Source organism: Coturnix japonica, chromosome 3 (assembly GCF_054131305.1).
Source record: "Coturnix japonica strain WE chromosome 3, WE-NBRP24, whole genome shotgun sequence".
Lineage (NCBI taxonomy): Eukaryota > Metazoa > Chordata > Aves > Galliformes > Phasianidae > Coturnix > Coturnix japonica.
The window spans coordinates 38,116,370-38,135,782 of record NC_140665.1 but is presented as its reverse complement, the minus strand read 5'-3'; the positions used below and the strand labels follow the sequence as shown (position 1 = coordinate 38,135,782).

General features: G+C 35.7%; 1 protein-coding gene across 14 annotated transcripts in view; it reads right to left on the bottom strand.

Annotated features, from left to right (window-relative positions):
- SIPA1L2 (signal induced proliferation associated 1 like 2) overlaps positions 1-19,413 on the bottom strand; it is a 123,879-nt gene that overhangs the window by 64,137 nt on the left and 40,329 nt on the right. For all 14 annotated transcript variants that reach the window (XR_014943916.1, XR_014943917.1, XM_085541305.1 and 11 more), the window contains 4 exons: positions 12,149-13,856; positions 6,443-6,576; positions 4,197-4,385; positions 1,146-1,320 (listed from right to left, as the gene is read on the bottom strand). Coding sequence is in view for 12 of the 14 variants with exons in the window: in XM_085541305.1 (XP_085397431.1) it covers positions 1,146-1,320; positions 4,197-4,385; positions 6,443-6,576; positions 12,149-13,613 (1,963 nt within the window). In the remaining 2 variants the exon portion in view is untranslated. The remainder of the gene's footprint in view (positions 1-1,145; positions 1,321-4,196; positions 4,386-6,442; positions 6,577-12,148; positions 13,857-19,413) is intronic.

Genomic DNA, 19,413 nt, shown 5'->3' with positions numbered 1-19,413 from the left:
TCTTCCCTTTTTCAATCTTATTTCTTTTACATAATTTTACATCTTTCATAGCAGTAAGCATTCTCTAGCATTCTTTTTCATACTGTTTATTTACTTTTAAAATATGACTATATGTTATTACTGTTTATGAATCCCTGTAAATATTTAAATGATAGGTGGGATGCAGGCTCTTTCAGTGGCGCCCAGCGCAAGGTCAAGGAGCAATGGGTACAAACTGGACCATAGGAAGTTCCATGTGAACATGAGGAAAAACTTCTTTTATTAGAGGGTGACAATGCACTGGAACAGGTTGCCCAGGGAGGCTGTGGAGAGTATCTTCTCAGGAGATATTCATAGAAACACAGAATCATCAGGGCTGGAAAAGACTTTCAAGATTATCCTGTCCAACTTACCACCAATAAAACTCCCCACAAAGGCACATCCCTTATTACAACATCTAAACATTCCTTGAACACCTCCAGGGACAGTGACTCAAACACCTCCCTAGGCAGCCTATTTCAGTGCCTGGCCACTCAGACCATAAATTTTTCCTAAAGTCCAACCTGAATCTCCCCTGGCTCAACTTGAGGCAATTCTAAACCCATTTGGATGCCTTCTTATGCAATCTGTTGTAGGGAACATGCTGTAACATTCAGCAGTAACTATGCTGTATATCTCTAGCACTAAATTTGAAAGTATTTAAGTGTGTTTGTAATATTAACATATTCAAAACTATAATTGGCTTACTCAGTTATGTTTGCACAAATTAATTTATTTTTTTTCCCAGGATGTAGCAGACAAGCTACAGGAAAGGATACAAAACAAGACAAACAGTATATTACTAAAGAGTACACAAGCACCTAGATATCCTTAGATCACAGCTTATCATGACCAGTTGACAAAATCCTGTTAAAAGCATATTAAACTAAAGAATGAGTTAAGCTGAAGCTTGCTAATGAGTTAGGCTGAGCAATGCTAATAAGGATGTGTGTCACTGTATCGTTAACATTTCAATTCCTATTTTTACTATACTTCATCTTCCTTGTTTACCATCTAACTTTACTAACCAAAACTCAAAGATATGACAATGAAAAGATAAAAATGATATTTGCAGAAGATGAACCAGAGAACTGCAGTTTCTACCACAGGTCAGATACATAACTTACTTTTATTATCTAGCTGAGCCCTGTATTTACTAAACCCTTTTAGCCGTACTCTCTGGCCCAGCAAATCAAGGAATTCTTCAAAAGCTGGTCCTGCCATCTCATTGTTATACATTTCTTCTTCTGTGCTTTGGCCTGCTTTGCAGTAAAGGATACCAATCTTATGTTGAAAACTCAGCTGAAATTAAAAAAGAAAAAAACCATCAATTACAGCAGCAAAGAAAATCAATATTAGTATGAATAAAAATTATTATACTGACACTGCTAATGTTTAACAGAAAATATTTGATTATGAAAACCTGTATTTTTATTTGGAAAACAAAGTCACCAAAAAGCAAACACATCTTGAAAGAAAACAGGATTATCACTATTAAAACAGCTAAAAACAGTGCAAGATGACATCTGAGTTACTGATCTATTGAAGCACAACCCCTACTGCATGTTATAGTATTGGAACTTTAACTAGGATAGTAATATTAAAAAGGCATTATTTCTTGAGGAGAATATTGTCTTGCTTACTTAACTTTTAAGCATACTTAAAATGACAAATTGGCAACCTCTACATAGTAGTCCTGTTATTCTTAACTGACAACTAGTATAGCTTCACAAACTGACAGCCACCATCCGCTGTCTATATACACACCAGATGTTCAGACATCAAACTGCAAAATTAGTGTCCAAATTAGGGATTATATTTATACAGTCTTTCACATTAGATCAAAGGTGATGGGAACGGTTTGTTTCGCCTCAGCCATTTGTAGAACAGTCTATGTTAAGAATGTTATATTCACAGCATGCTACTGCGCTCATGTTTTATCACAGCAATTTCTAAGAAAAGATGTAAAATTAAAACACTGAAGGACTGAATCAAGGAAGCACACACATAAAGAAGAAAAAGAATTAAAAATATAATTCCAAACTTTAAATACTCCTTAACCTTCCTTCTCCAATAAATGTAGCATTTCTCCACTTTACATGGAGAGTTCTATATAAGGTGGTTACCCAAGCATTAGTTAGAACAGAAAAAGAATCTACCCAAATCACCCCTGAAAGAATAGAAACTCTCACTATGCTTTTACTAACCTAGTCTTTTATGCTTCATGATTTTAAAATTGATGTTCCTTGTCTCTCATGAAATTCAGGGTCTAACTTGACAGCATTCTTGGTTTAAGCATTTACCTTCAAGCACAACTAATACATAGAACATCCTAAAGATGTCCAAATTAATGAAGGCTACAGACAGAATCAGTGACAATATGAATCTCATGCTCCAAAACTAAACATACTTAAATGAAGTACTAGGATAACAGTCTACTGTTAAAATCAATAGCAAAACCCTTCAAAACATCAACAGGGCTGAAATTCATTTCATATAATGAAATAAAGGTATCTGTGGGACAATTTATTCCCATGTAACCTTGCATAAATAAGCCTAGCTCTGCAACTTCAGCATATCTGTATACATGTAAAAGCACACTACAGAACTTGATCTACTAGTATGCAACAAACTGGTAATATACAATGGCAGCCCTTTCCCCTCTCTGGCAAGCCCCAGTCCATCCTCTCCATTTGATATCTGCTTTTTGTAGGGGGGAGTCCTTACGTCCTCTCTGAATATTCTGACTGAAGGTCATTAACCAGGAATCAGTTAGAAATATAGAATACATACAGGCTCAGGACAGGAATTAGGAATGACACTTTAACAACATTGCATCTAGGCCACACAGAGCACAGATTAACTAAGACCTGTACCATAGTTTGAAATGGAATGGATCACCACATAGAAGAAGACTCAGGGATGTGTACAGTGCTGAAGCTGCCTGAGTTAGATCTGAGTTAGATCCTCTGGGGAAAGGTAGGGTTAAGATCCCATTCTGCTCTAGAAATTTCCTTTTGATTGCCATATGTACTATCCATCCAGAACACCTCCCTGATTAATCTCCACATTGAAAGAGTGCTGGGGGAGAGTTAGGTAGCTAATAGAATATCCCAGACTGTATGCCAGAAACTATTTATACAGTGTAAAACTAGCATGAACCCTAAACAGAAGAAACTGGAAGAACTGTTGATATAAACATCAGATTATAGGAGGCAGTACTGTTCCTTGAGACTTTTCAGCAGAGAATGAAAGTGCTTGTGAGTTTGAGTCACAGGAAAAGATTGGCAGACACCAATACGTTTGACACAATCACTATATTGGAAATGAAATTAGCATAAAAAAAAATACTTATACCACTGTTATAAACAACAGGATCCATCAACTTCAACAGCTGGATATTGACTTTCACATAGAAAATGTAATCTTTCCTTGAAATGAAAATAAGTTTTTAACACTTGAATGAAATCCATCATAAGTCTATCCTTCCAAATTATTCAGAAGCTATGAATTTACCTACAAGCTTCTATTGAGGCTGGCTCACTTTACTGAACACAATAAACTTCATATGCTTAAATTTTGACGGAAAAAATGGTGGATATTTTATTACTGGTGCAGTTAATTAATTACATAGCCTCAGTTGTAATTTCCATTGTTTGAACCCAGAAGCATTCTATGCAACCTAATGCAGAAGTTGATCAGAAAATCAAAGTTAAAAGAAATAAAAATTTAAGACAGAGATATAACGTTATATACTTTTGCCTCCTTACCTGTAAGAAGTATTAATGAAAAATATTAGAACAATTTTCATTTGCATTCTGCATTTGTACACAGTATGTGCAGGGCAGAAAAAAAGATCATGGAAATAAATCAATACAGACATCAGAAGTTTAGTTATAATCTCTCTCCCACCCGCCAGTTTAAGCAGGATCACTATAACCTAATCATTTTTCCCAAGATGTAACATATTTTTAAAGTAATTTGCTTAGAATAGTTAACCTCATTTTGTCAGTAAAAATGCAGAGCTCATAAATAAATATTGCCAAAATAAAAAATGTGACTGATCTGCATTTCAGATTCAGGTTTATCAACATTATCTGCAAAATATTTCAGACCCCCCACTGCCACATATGCTTTCTAAATGAATAATCTTTAAATAAAAGTCATACACTACATACCCCTTGCTCATCCAATTTAAGAAGCTGTTCAGGTACTTTAGGTGAGTTGGATGCTTGCCTCAGGCACTGAATGCTCAGCTCTGGTATTACATATTCTAGCACTTCTTTGAGAGGCAGACCCCTCGCTGTGCCATGCCTTGCAGTAGATGGTATAGCATCTTCTAAAATTGCTCCTCTAAGTGTAGTAAGCTGCAATAAAGATACAAAGCATTTTTAATCTAAAATTCTTTCTAGTACTATGATTACATCTTCAGGTTTTACAAAAAGCATGGAACAAAGCATGAAGAAAAATATCATTGTATGCAATTATTTTTTAATAAGTAAAATGATTGCTAAATAACTTTTAAAGAGAACACAGTCTCTTACTATCTCAGTTACATATTTACAGTCAACAGGACAGAAGTGACTGTCCCTTCGTATGTGGAACTGGTGACTTCACACCACAAATACCATGTTCAGTTTTCAGCCCTTGTAACAAGGAGGATATTTAATTGCTCCAGAGCATGCAGAGAAGAGCAGTAAAGCTGGTGGAGGAAACAGAAAATAAGTCATGTGGAGCAATGGAGGAAATTGGGCTTGTTCAGTCTGGAGAAAAGGAACCTGAGGGGAGACCTCACTGTTTCTACAACTCTGTCAAAAGAAGTTGCAGCAAGGAGAGTGCCGGCCTCTTTTCTTAGGTGACAAGCTACAGGACATACAGATGTGGTCTCAAGTTGCACCAGGGCAGGTTTAGATTGGACATTAGGAAAAATTTCTTTATGGAAAGGTTGGTCAAGTGTTGAAACAGGCTGCCCAGAGCAGTGATGGACTCTGCAACTCTGGAGATATTTAAGAGACATCAAAATGTGGCAATAAAGGAAATGGTTTAGTGATGAGACTCAGTAAGTCAAGGACTTAGTGATCTTGAAGGTCTTCTCCAACTGAAATGCTTCTATGCTTAGTTTAAAGAAATTCAGGATAGCTAAAAATCGTTAATTTTAATGTCATATTACTCTAGAAAACAGTGTTGTTTTGTGTGTGTGAGTGTTGGACAGGCAAGGTAAGCCATGCCTAATGGCACCTTCATTTACCTTATCCATCCATTTTTTAAACCACACTATCTTGTCTTCATTGGCAAAAAGAGACGTTACTTAGAAGTGAGTCAGCTGAATCACTGCTCTCCAATAAACAGAGGCACATCTTTTTTGGAAGGAAAAAACTAGCCTTAAAAAAAATTGTTTCTGCATATATTTGTAAAAAGTACGAGCCCGGAGATATCAGGAGTGTGTTTTAATAGTAATAAAAGGCAAGCAGTCCTAAGGATAATAACGCCATGTATATCATACAAATCAGACCTAGTCACTTGTCAAAAAAATTACTTTTGCAAGAGACGCTAATTGATTTGAAATAAAAATTAAGAGAAACACCCTTCCACAATAATAATGAAAGCTATTCTTCCAGTTAAAGTAATTATCTTATTAACATATTAATAGAATAAAATAGTTCCACTTAAGAAGTAACCTACAAAGACCATTAAGTCCAACTGCCTAACCATTTCAGGGCTAACCAAAAGATAAGCAGATAGTTGAGGGCATTATCCTTTAACTCTTTTGAACCTGGCAGGCTTGGGGCATCAGCCACCTCACTGTGAAGGCTGTTTCAGTGCTTGACTTATCTTAATAGCCTTGGCGTGGCTTTCTGCCATTCACACGCATTCTATCATTGGTTATCCTGACGAGGAGAAGAGAGAAGCACTTCTCTATTTCTCTTCCTTAGAAAGTTTTAATGTTCTTTCTATAAATTATTTGAAATGTACAAAGCACATCTCTCAGAAAAAAAAAAGCTACTAAGAAAACAGTTTAAAATAGAATACACAAAAGTACGCTTAAGTTTTAGTATTCACTTTCATATTTTTCCCCTCTCTTTTCCCCTGCATTTCTTAATCATTTTTTTTCCTACCATTAGAAACATAACATTTATCCGTTTGGTCCAGATTTATCTACAATTCTGTTCTTACTACCTGATTCCTTGCTTACATCTTGCAGATATATTAATTTCAGTCAACTTACCTCATTTTGGATGCCGATCCAAAAAGAAAAATTGAATGTAGCAGTGAAGAGAACTTTGGTCTAGGTAGCAAGTACGTTTACTAACAGTACAAGAAACATCTCTTTCCCACTATCAGATTTACTTGCCAAGTTAGCAAACAACCAGCACCCTAAGTTCTAAGTCAGCTTTCCTTTGCAGAATTTCTGAAATAATATTACCTCACTTGTCCTGAAAACTATACGATAGTTGAACTGAGATCCTTCTTTCTCCTTAGCATCTTCAACCTTCTCCCTCCGGATGCTGACTGCTACAGGTCCAAGATTTTCATCTATTCCAAAGTAGTTCTGATGCTCTTTCGTGCAAAATTGAACGAAGAAAGAAGAGAATAATGAATCTCCCAGAAAATGTTTAAACTACATTAAAAAATCTGCATCAAGAAAAAGTATTATTTCTAGTTGAGAGCTGTGATTTGTAAATATATCGGGTATACTCTTTACTGTAAACATGTAAATCACAAAATAAGAACTTTGATGAGTAGAATGATAAGTCACCACATAACCCATAGTTAAGTTCAACTTCTGATACCAAAATGATTATTTTTTTCTTTCCACGACACCATAGGAAACTAGTTCAAAGAAACTCTATCTAGTTAAAGTCTCCAACAGAAGTTAGTAGTCCCCAGACAAGTAACGTACCACATAGGTTCCTTCAGTTTATTCTTACTCTTGCTTAAAACTGTACATTCAGCAATTCAGTTTTGACAAGTGCAAATTCATACTAGTAACTCTTCAGTCTTTGTGAAAGGTTAAATTTGTCATTGAGCTAAATGGTTCTGGCCAAGTAGGGGTTTGCCTGTGCCAGACAGAGGAAGATCAAGATAGACACTATTTAAGAAGACTGGACATACCCAACTCCAGACAGGATAAATACTGAGGAAACTGGCCAATGTCACTGTAAGGCCACTAACACCTCTGAAATATCATAGTGAGTGGCTGTACCCACAAAAGTCAATCTGGGAAACTATAAGGAAGCCCCACAAGTCTTCAGCCCCAGCCAGATTAAAGAAAAAATTACAATGGAAGCCAATAAAAGATGCTTGGGAACAGCCTGCATAGATTTACTAAATGTAAATAACGCATCACCACACCAACTGCTTTCTACAATGACATAACTGGTTTTGTGGATGAAGATGCAGCAATGAATGTCAGCAATACGCATTTTAGCAATGCTTTTGATACTTTTCCATAATATCTGTCTAAGTAAACTGAGAAGACTTTCTTTGTACAAAGAAATTACAAAGTAGACAATCTGACTGGACAGCTGGCCTAAAATGATTCTGATAAGCAATATAAATTCCATTTAGTGGCCAGCTGCTAAAAGACTTGTATCAGAAGTTGATAGTGGAGCTGTTACTGTTCAATACCATTTTTTAAACATTCAAAAGATGGGATGGAATTTCACATACAAGTCCAAATTCAAGGGAAAGTGTTCGTGCATTGGAGGTTATAGCTGCATTTCTGAGGGACCTCAGCAGTCTAAGAACATGAAAACTGACACAGACCTGCATTTCAGACAAAGAAAGCTCATGAAAGGGCATGGGTTTGCAACAAACTATTTCAGGAGCAGCTCTTTGGAAAAGGACATGGGGCCCAGGTGAGCACTACGTAGTACAGCAGTCAGCAGAACATCCTGGCAGAAACAAAGGCTAAGCACAATCTGGGCTGTGCCAGCCAAAGTATTCCAGCAGGTCAAGAGAAAGATTATTCCTCTTCACTTGGCATTTTTGAGACCATACATGCCATGCTGTCACCCTCTGTCCAAAACTGGATACAAGTACAGCAGATAATTAGCAAGAAAACTCTGAAGACAACAGGGAGTTGAAACATATAACAGAAGAGCAGTTGAAGGAGGTGAGTTTTTGCAGCCCTAAGACAAGCTAAGGAGAACAACTGTCTCACCCCTACCTGAAGGAGAGTAACAGTAAAGGGAGAACCAGACTCTCCTCCAAGCTAAGGAAAGAAGTACAAGATTCCACTTGTTACAAGATGCCGCTCCCCATAGAGGAGAATCAAGCCAAGGAGCAAGCTGCAAGGAGAGTTTGCGAAATCTCTATTTTTGGAAATAGAATGAATCTAGAGAGACAAGGTTCTGAACAGGTTGCTCAAAAAATACTTATAAAGGTGGCTTTAAATAGGGAATTGGACTGATGACCTTTGGAATTTTCCTCCGAATCAGTTTATGCTATAACTCTAGGTTTTAAATAGTAACAATGTAATAGATTAATTTGTTATTTTAAGAATACCTCGATTTAACTAGTTTGATCAATGAATAAGAAAGTTTTCACCAAATTTCTTTTACTGGAAAGTAATCCCAGAGATCCCATGTTTGGAAGGGATACAAAAAGATAAAGTTATCTCTAATTATGTAAATGACAGACTTATTTGTCGAACCAATTTTCAATTACATTTCCAGTCATCTTCCAAAGATCTGTCTATAAAGTATACTGGTGGTTACAGTCCATCTCTCACTGGGAAAAAAAATGAATAACACCACGTTATAGACATAAACCTTTATTTTTTTCCTCAAGAAACTCCTGGGATCAAAGGAGCACAGACACAAACCTATTCTTCCATGCTCACCAGCTACACTCTTCCCACCTTCTCCACCCTGGATGTTCTACCTACATGGATTAATTATAGCTCATACTTCATAGTGTTAAGTGAACTTCAGTTAGTAAACTTAGCAAATCAATGGAACAAGATTGTACAGACCATAAAAATATTAATTTGCATGTGCATGAGAGAGTGAAATTCATAGATCAAACACTGAACAACATAACTCCCCACAGCTGCATACTCAGGCTCTGACAAGGGGTAAACTTAGTTACAGTTTCTATAGCTCTCTGTTTGGAAGTAGAGAAAATTGTATTCCACAGTTTTACCAGGCACCTTGGCAGCTATATTACTGTGCAAAAATGCAAGCTTGGCAGATATGTTGTACAAAATGTTAGTGGATAACAGATAAAATATTTAAAATGTTATGAATGTAAATATTCCAAGATTTAGAGACAACATTTTAAACTCTAAGTTGTTGTTTTGTTTCTTAGTATTTTAATCTCAAGCTACAAACTCATTAAGGTCATTAAATTTATTTACGTTGCCTTAGAAGTATCACCTAGAAATGAAAGAGGAAAATGCTGGGTTTTTTTAGCTGTTTGAAGAGAGACAGTAAATACTCTTTATCTGTCATTTTGAGGAACAGATGTCAACATTCCTTCTTACATGAAGGAATTCTTACTTATAGAAGTCTGAGTTAACACCAAAAGCTTGCTAAGCCTCGGCATTTCTTTTAGGATGTTTTTTTCCCTCTTTGATATCAACACATAAATCCAGCAATTGTGAAAATTTTAGCAAGCATCCCACAAAAGACATAGTAATAAGTCCTGAGATATTATGAGGATAATCACACAAAAGAACCGCTCAATGACAATAACAGCATGCTTCAATTATCCTTAAAAAATATATCAACCAACACAATTCCCCCCCCCCCCCCCCGTCTCATCCAGTCAATCACACAAGCATGTAGTTCTCTGAAGGACATAATAAATCAAAACTGCTAGATAAAATAAGATGTCCCAGCTTTTGATTACCTTAGCTGGAAACTAAGAAGGTATTTTTCAGAAACATTAACATATTTTACATCAGCCTTGTTGGATTTGAACTTAACAATAGTTACAATGCTTATAAATATGCAATATACAACTACAGCTCATATCAAAAGACTGAATTCCAAATCTTTCATTTCTTGAAAGGCAAAGGAATAATTAGTGCTACACATGCCCGGGTGTTTCTTCCATGCATCTTAAAACAGAAATAAAAATTGTATGCTGACAAGTGCCAATTATAAAACTGTGAACTAAATCAAATATGCAGAAAGTTGTTTCTCTATAACAGATATGTTGTTGAAGGCAAAGAAAACAGTAGCATTACATATGTCTCTATACACAAGTAACTATTGTTTGCTATATTTTTCATTTCATCAAGATTTCTCTTGTATAGCTTCTGTTACTGTTCCATAGAAACTTAACATGGAAGAGGGCATGGCATAGATTATAAAGGTGAAACTATAACAGTTCCTTCCTGAGTACTAAATGCATCGCAGTATTTACTTTTGAAGAGCATTACCCACAAAACATGTAGTAACAAGGACATTAACAATTAACATTCACCAGTAATATACAATATGGGGTACAACTCTCAGATACTATTTAAGTTTTCAGTACTACACTAACATAAATACACTATTTTTAGTCAAGAGATTATTTAACATCAGAACATTAGGTCATCAAAACTAACTGCACATGCATCAGCTTCCAAGTGCAATTTCAAGTACCTTATTAAAGCGCTTTCTCTCTGTATTTTCTCCTTCCAACACTGTCTTTCATTGCAAAAAAAAGAAACAAAACAAAAACAACTCCAAAAAACACTCAGCTCTTTGGAACCTCTAACACCTCCACTGCAAAAGCATTTCACAAACAAGTCATCTTTTATTTGGCTTAGTCCTTGTCTTTTTTTTCTTTCTTCCCATCCTGCCACAAAATTCTCCGTTGACAATTATTTCTGTCTATGCCAATTCTCTCTTCTGACTCAAAAAACACACACTACTCTCACAAGTTTTCCTTCATTATCTTCCACCCTAACTCCCTCAGCACTTTTTTGTCCATTGCAACCTGCCTAACACAGGGGCCATTTTGAATATTTGAGTTTACTTTGCTTAAGTATATACCTTTTTTGTTCTCCTACATAACAGTTCTAGATTTCTCCCTTTTCTTTTTAAATACACCATTTTTACAGCCTGTATGTTCCAGGTTTCCACCATGTCATTAAATTTTTCTGGACTTTCTTTTGAGTCCCTCATGAAGGGTCACAGGAGTAAGGAGTACAGGAAGGAGAGTATAGAAAGTACAGAATAGAGCTTATTTCCTGCTGTTCAAATACAGTTAGAAGGCAAAGGAAGTATGATTTCAGGAAGACTCAGGCAGTAACAAACAATCTTTTAAGGACAAAAGTGTTTGGGTTTTTTTTTTGTTTTTGCATTTTTGGTGTTTTGTATGTGTGGGTTTTTGTTTTTTTTCTTTCTTTTTGGTTTATTTTATTCTTTTGTTCTTTTAATAGCAATAAAAAGATTAAGCAGGAACTCATAATACAGATAGGCCAGAGAGGATCATTGGGTTTCTCCCCCTCACAAAAACAGGGATTAAAACACACAGAGCAAGACAGTGTTGAATACAGAGAGACAAAGTAGATCAGAGTGTAGATCTCTTGTCTGAATAACAATTCAAGCCAAGTTAGTTACCCTACAGAGAAGAGTATCCTGCCACTTTGCAGTTTGAAGATACCCAAAAAAGTAAAAAGAGAGGAGAAAGCACAAAACAATCTTAAGGCTCAAAAATGAAATACTGTCAACAGCTTTGTATTTAAAGAGTATGAAACAGCCCAGTGACACAAGACAACAGTTTCTAATCTAGAAGGCAGTCATGAGCTTTGATAACAAAATGTTTCCTTTTGGAAACAACTTTTAGGAAATAACAGCCAATTCTGAGTATTGGTATTACCATGGATAATTTTCTGGGTATAAAACTGATCTTTTTTTATCCTACCCTCCAAGAAAGTCAGAAACAGAGAAGTTCATCTACCAAATTAAGTGATCCAACAAGTAGTGAATTCAGGCAAGTACTGCTTATCATTATACACAATCCACTGGACTCTTGCTTCCCCAAAGGGAAATATTAAGAGGCTTAATTTTAATAACACGTTTCAAGAGTAATACTTAGGTTTTGCCATAGAGAAGAATTTCCTATTTTTCCTAAGCAAATAAAATCTAACGCAACCAATTTGAGACAGGCATGCATTAGAATAACTTACCTTTTCCATAGAAGAACTTGCGGTAATAATATGCTCCAAGATCAATGTGTTCTATGATGTAACGCTTCACTTTCTCTCTGTGAATTGACTGGTTTTCTCTTGGTACTTCTAGCACTGAAACACCAGCATTTGTGCAATGGGAACTCAGAGAAGACTCAAAAGAACAACTTTCACCTGAAGAAAAAGATGCTGAATTTGCCCTAGAAAGTGCAATCCGTCTGTCTCCTTCCCCTCCAGTTTCATTCCTGAAGTAAGGACAACTTAACACTAAGTCATTACTTTTCCCATCACCCTCATCAGCATCTAAATTCTCTTTTGAATTGAGATCTTCTTTGCTTCCCAAAGGTGATTCACAGTTTCCCGTTTGTCCTGCTGGCATCTGAGTTTGTGATGCAGCAGAAGCCCCAGTGGTTATATTTTTCCTTTTTCCCACATTTACTCTGGTAGCCATTGCTTCATTTATGTTAAACAAAATGCTCTGAACATCGTAATGTGCAAAACACTTCTGACAGTTCCAAGAGCGAACATTTCTGTCAAGTCTATCATCCAGATCAGAAGAAAACTTAAAAGTTTCGTGTTCACTTTTAACTGTTCGTAATTTCCTAAACAGAGACGTTTCTACCGATTCTGATTTTAGTCTCCTCTTGAAAGACTTCTCCCTGTCTCGACCAATAAGCAGGGCACTATCCATATAATCCAAGCCAGAAATCCTGACAAATTCTCCCCTGGAAATCTGTGCAGCAGCATGTAGACTTGGAGAAACTGAAGGATCACAGTGGAAAAACTCAGGAAATCCAAAAGGAGCAAGAGTTTTATGTTCAAAATTTTCCACTCTATACCCCCTTAGCATTGCAAAAAAATTTTCCCCAGACAATCCTTGCCTGTCAATTGAAGAAGTACTGCCATATTCTCTATGAAGTGCTGCTCCAGTATTTGGGTTAACAGCATTCTGGTCTAAAACATCTTCATTATCAATATCGCTTATTGTCACATCGCTGTTGCTTCTCTGCCTTATGGGATGAAGTCCCCTTTGAGGGGAATGAACAAAAAGATCCCCAATAGAGTATTTTCCCTCTGCAAATTCCAGTTCCAGCTCTTCTTGCTGCCCTTCATCTTGGTCATTTTGTCCACTTGGATGTACCGATCCAACGCTTTCATAACTAGCTGGTGGTCTATTTTCCCAAGCAGCTTTACTCAGCTCTTTAGAGCAATCCTTTTTAGGGGGCCATTCAGATACCCTTGCTCGAACACCCATTTTAGGCACAGCTGGTGTACCATTTGATTGACTACTTTCAGACTTGCTAGATGCATTTGAAGGAACAGGAGGACCCATGCCACCATTCAAAGCTTTAAGTTTTCTAGCAAAATAATCATCAGACTGCATGCTTCTTGAAGACTCCCTGAACTTCGAGGAAGATCTGCTGATTTTGTGCTTATCTTCTTGCAAAGACCTTTGATCACTCATGTCCAGTCAGTGGGAGGGGAACCACTAGAGTTACATAAATGTACTGTTAAGTTTTATTATTACATTGCTTTTTATGGGCCAGTAAACCCCAAAGTAAATACACAGTTACAGTCTCCCCAGAAGAGTCAGCAGAAGCCTCAGTGTCCCATTTTTGTCCAACTTCTGCCAGGAGAGCAATCTTAAAACTTTTCCTTCCGTTCAGATGCATTCAGTTCAATATTAATCCAGTCAAACGTCTTTTATCTGTTTATAAAAAAAATGGAAACAAAGCATATTAAAATGTTTATAGTCAACAATGGTAAGCTTTTAGTGTTGTTTGTATATATACAATTCTCCCCATGAAATTGAAACATTTAATGAGACTTGCTTCTTGTGGTTTTATATTCTCTGCCTCCTAAAACACAATAAATGCAAAAATTCCAGTTTCCTGTAAGATCCCCACAGGATGTGAGTATTTTGGACCTGCACACCTATTCACTGGCCAACCACTTCATGTACACTGAATAGCCAGATGACTAGGTTCAGCTATGTACAATTCTGTCTCTCCCCTACCCCCCTCCTCAATACTGACATTAACAATAGATGCCTATTCTTTACTGTTTTTTACATAACACGAAAGCACAGTCATCTCTAAGACATCCTTTAATGTTTGCCTGAGACTGATTAATACAGGAGTTACTGAGGCAAGAGTGGTAAAAACGTAAGCAAATTATATATGAAAACAGATAGGACCACAGACAAATCAAAATTATCCATTTAAAAGAGCATTTTAAGGATTAGTAAACTTCCAACAATAACTCAGTGAATAAAAGTATTTTTTCCCCTCTCCAAAGAGATCTCTTTATGTTCCTTTACTTAGTGTGCAAAACAGCTTTGTTTGTTACATTACATTCCTCTAGCTGGAAACGTACATTGTTAATGTAGTTACTATGCTAGAGAACACATCTGCTGTCTTCCATAAATAAGACGGGAGAGCAGCCCTATTGATAAGTTTTAAATTACTTACAAATTTGGCATTTCTTCATTCACAAGAAGAGCACATACTTTAACCCATCACATCAAAACAGACAAACAAACATACATGCCTTTATGAGAGTTCAAGAAAGTCAGGTCAAATTAGACTGAAATATGAATTCTCCACTTACTTACACTACCAACCACAAGCTAGAGTTACAATAGCATCATTAATACAATATGTTTACATATTGCAACTTGAACTACATACAAATTCCTCAAAACTCTTGTTTGATGGCTGATTATGTCAAGCAGAATAAAATTTGGGGCTCCTTACAGGACTCCAAAAATTCTATAAATTAACTTGTTTGGAAAAACAATCATTCAGAAAAAAAGTAGGTAGAATTTTTAAATTCAGACTTATGAAAATACGATAAAAAGATAAAAAGAAAAGTACCAACCAATATTCTTAACATTTCTGTGGCACAAGTAATATTGTAGTGGTGAGATGCATTAAAACTTCCATGGGACTCACATCAACATGAACAGCTGACAGCATTCTTTTTTTTAAACAAAACATTTATTGGACATTTTCTTTATATGAACAGTGAAGTTTTCACTTCAAGTCTTCTTTACCAAATAAAAACTATGAAAGAAGACTAAGCTATTCCAGAGTCATCTCTCTAATTATGCAAGAAAAAGAAATACTGAGAATAAATATAGGGCGATTTCTCATATCAGGAAGAATATTTAGCTGCTTACTGAAGATTAATTTTTTTAATTATGGAGAATTACATCTTCTACACTTCTTGTCTTTTCCTACACAGAACCATTCATAGTGAAGTTATTTTATTTTTTAATCAAAAACAAGCTCTTACAAAATGGGGAAAACACATGTAAGACCAATACCATTCACCCTACAAAAACTCCATTATTTTCTTATCTCATATTAACTGTTTTCCATCATATGCATTTGTGAAAAAGTAGATAATTGGGCCAGGAATGCAACTGTAGGTCAAAATTAAATGGGATATGAAGTGGTGGAAGGCAAAAAGAGGTAGTAACAAACTGCAACCCTAGCTGCTTTAAATCCAAATCCATAATGTGATTTACCGCTTAGTCTCACAAACTGCTCTATTTGTACATAGCAGAAAAGAACCCAGAGGCAATGTGAAAGCATGACAAACTTTTCTGGTAGCGTGGCCTTTAATACTTTGTGTAGTATGGCCTGATCATTTTAATTAAAGCTATTTTGCAGAAGGTAACATTTAAAAATAAAAAGTATTATTATTCTTTACCGTGCAAAGTTGGCAAGAAGAAATGCCTATTTTAGAACTCTTGATTGGCATTTTATTGAAAATTTTATCATGCCTTCAAACACTAAAATTTGTTTAAGGTATACTAGAAAACCTTAAAAAAAAAAAAAAAAGTTGGCCTAATAGACAAAATATGCCTGTTTTTAATATAAAATGTGTTTTGGCACTGACCATTTCTGTAAATTCTCAAAACTTAATATAACAGCATGTTTTGATTGACAGCTGGCCTATGCTGATGGATAGCATCATATTATCCTGTACTTGTTATTTTTAATGTTTTTCTCTCTCCATAATAAGAATTGAGCAACTCACAAAGATCTAGAGATGACACGGATACTATCTGAGACAAGCTTACATGGTTTGATAAATGTAATAAACCATTACTTCCACAAAGAATGCTGTCAGTAAGACCACGAGTACTCATTTGTCCCCATCCTTTCCATCAAGATCTTCACATCTTTCTCTTCTCATTGTAGGATTTAAGAATGGAATCACTGACAGATAACTCAGAAGATAAAAAGCTCAATGCCGCCTACTCTGCTGTTGTCCTCTTGCCAACTCTTCCCACTAAGGCTGCTGGATGTTATGCAAATAACTTAAGTTCCTTCCACACTGCTACAAAGACTTCCTTCTGAGCTCAATACAGCAGCTGGTTTGTTAGCCACAGTTACAGTTCTTTAAAATGGAATGTTTCCAAGTTTCCTGGGGACCTGGATATATGCCCACAGACGCTCCTGTGCCAGCAGCAGAGCAATGAATAAGAACTGTACTACTGCACTATCCTGTCAAAAGGAGGCTGTTTGGTAACCCTGCCTCATGTCAGCCTTGATAGACGGAAATGAATTATTTAAGAAGTCTTTCTGTAACCATTTTGTTGATCAAGAAATTGGAAACCTGCCCCTATTATTATGTAATGTTATCATCCTAAAAAGGATGCATAATTTGGATGAAAGCATTAATCTCTACTACTTATCAAGATGACAATTCTACAAATCATGACTCTCAAGATCTACTAATCTTAAAAAATGGGAAGTGCAATTTGATAAAATAGGAGCGTAACAAGAAATAAAATACAAAAAGCTGAAGATAAGACATATAATTTGTATTCACATAATTCTAGGCAGCATTTCACGTGTGCTCAGAGTCTGCTTGGTTTTCCACTCTTCAAATAAATACAGAGAAATACAGCATTCTCTTTTTTGCCACTACAGCAGAGCAGCAGTGACACAATGGATACTTTACAGGAATTCAGAGCAAGTCTGCAAGAAAACACTGTTTAATGAAAAGGAACAATGCAAAGGAAAAATGTACGTAGTTTTTCAGCTCCTGCTATTTTCCCAAATTCTGAACCACATAACCCACTGAACAAAGCTGATCCGAAGTATTACTTCCTAAAACTAATATAGGAAAGAAAGAGCAGCTTTTCAAAACAAGAAAATTCATACGAAAATATTTTTAGCGTATTATATCAATGGTATTTATTTCTTAAACCTGCAGCAAAATTCCAAGTTGATTCTGAAATCAGAATTACCCAATTGTCATTAGCAAAATAAGGGCTATGCTTGGATTTCAAGGATGTGTCCAAGGTAGAAAATTCTGGGCACACATAACTGTGATCTCATATCATATGAAGTTGACTATGGTATCACAGGAGAATTATTACTCTAGATTGGAATATGAAAAAGGAAGATGAGCTCTTCAGGCATTTGTTTTAATGCAAATGTCTCTAGAAAGCCATGATACTTAAGAATAATTGTCTTTAAATAGAACATTTCTTTCAAAGTTTTCTATGAGGCACAGTGAATATTAAAGGATGACACTAACTATAATTGAGCTGCTTATTCAAATTGCAGCTGTGCAAAATGGTTTGGAAATAATAAAATGAACAAATTATGAGCACAGTTCATGAAAAAGTGGTTCATGTTATAATATACCAAATTTACAATTAAAGCTATAACTACTAGTGTATAAATGGTTACTTCTCTTATGAATATTTCAGACACAATTAATATGCAGACATAGATAAGAGACAGAATAAAGATGTGAAGTTCTTCATTTCACTAGAGGAAATACATCTGAGACGCTGTGTAGTGAATATTTGTTACACATTCTTTAGTTGTTTTGTCTTTCCTTACAGTTACCATAATTACTGCAAGAGAAACGCAAAAGTAGAAAGTTAAAAGAAAATGTCTTAATATTAAATTCTTATAATTTTCTTAGGGAAGGGTTGAAAGTACATCTACCAGCACCGATCACTTCTTGTCCCATAAGGAAGAATAAAGAACAAAAACAGCACAAACACCAAACTCCTTGTGGAATATTGTTAGCTGAATCCATCTTTTTTTTTGGCAGTGTAACTTTTTGTTAACTGCAAATAGAAGCTACCTACATGGCAGACAAGTTCTTGTATCAGCGCAAATTTTAAATAAACAGAAATCACCAAAGAGTCTTTGTTCCCTTTCATTCTTTCCATTCATGAATCTACATGTCAAAGTAAAGGGAAAAAAAGAAAAAGAACTCTGCTTACTGAACATTAAATAATCTATTTTCTACAGGGAGACTAAAATGACATCTGGAACATATTTTACATTACGTACATTATCTCCTTAGGACAGAAGTATAGCAGGCTAGATGACTGCAAGATATTTCCATATCTTTAAGCATTAAGACGTACTTATCTCTCTGCCTGCAACATTTCATAGTGATTAGAATTTCCTTGTAAATAACTTTATCCTTAAGAAAAACTGGTAATACTGATTATTTCTATCAGGTTTATTTATTTGTTAATTTAGAATGAAGATTATTTAATACACAGTGATACAGATCCAACAAACAAGAAATAACAGACAGCAGATAATTCAGGTAGATTTTGGATAACACTCTACATAGCCAGTGTATTTAAAGAGCTTCCAAAACATTAGTAAAAAGCTGCTTCTATGGCATGTATTTCGCCCCAGCCACTAGAAATGACTTCATAAGAGAGGTCAGGTTAGAGCACAAATGATTCATCTTTTAGAAGAACTTTCAGTTACAAAACTGAAATACTGCACTGCAATAAGCTTCACTCAAAATCAGAAAGAAGTCATTTTCAATGGTCTCCTCAAGCAAGCCGCACAACATCAGAATTCTTTATAAAAACAATGATGTCTGCAGGCTCAGAAATGGTCACATGTTCATGTTTTCCTGAATTACCCCTCGCTGTTTGAAGGCATGTATTCTCATTTAAATTGCATAATCCCCCAAAAGGAGGGAAGGTTTCTTGGTCCTGATCCAACAGGACCCTCATATGCCAGCCCTATCATACTGTATGCTAAACACTATGATAATCCTGTTGGTAAGAAACAAATGCACCAAATCACTTTCAGAGGCAAAGCTTATAAAAAAAAGACAGGACTTGTACACCACATTTTGATCATTCAAACACAAAGAAAAGGACTACTACCTTGTACTGAACAGTCGTTTGCATAATGAAAACAAAGTCAGTAGTTGCTGAATAACCTGCTGCATAACAATGAGTTTTTGACAATTTT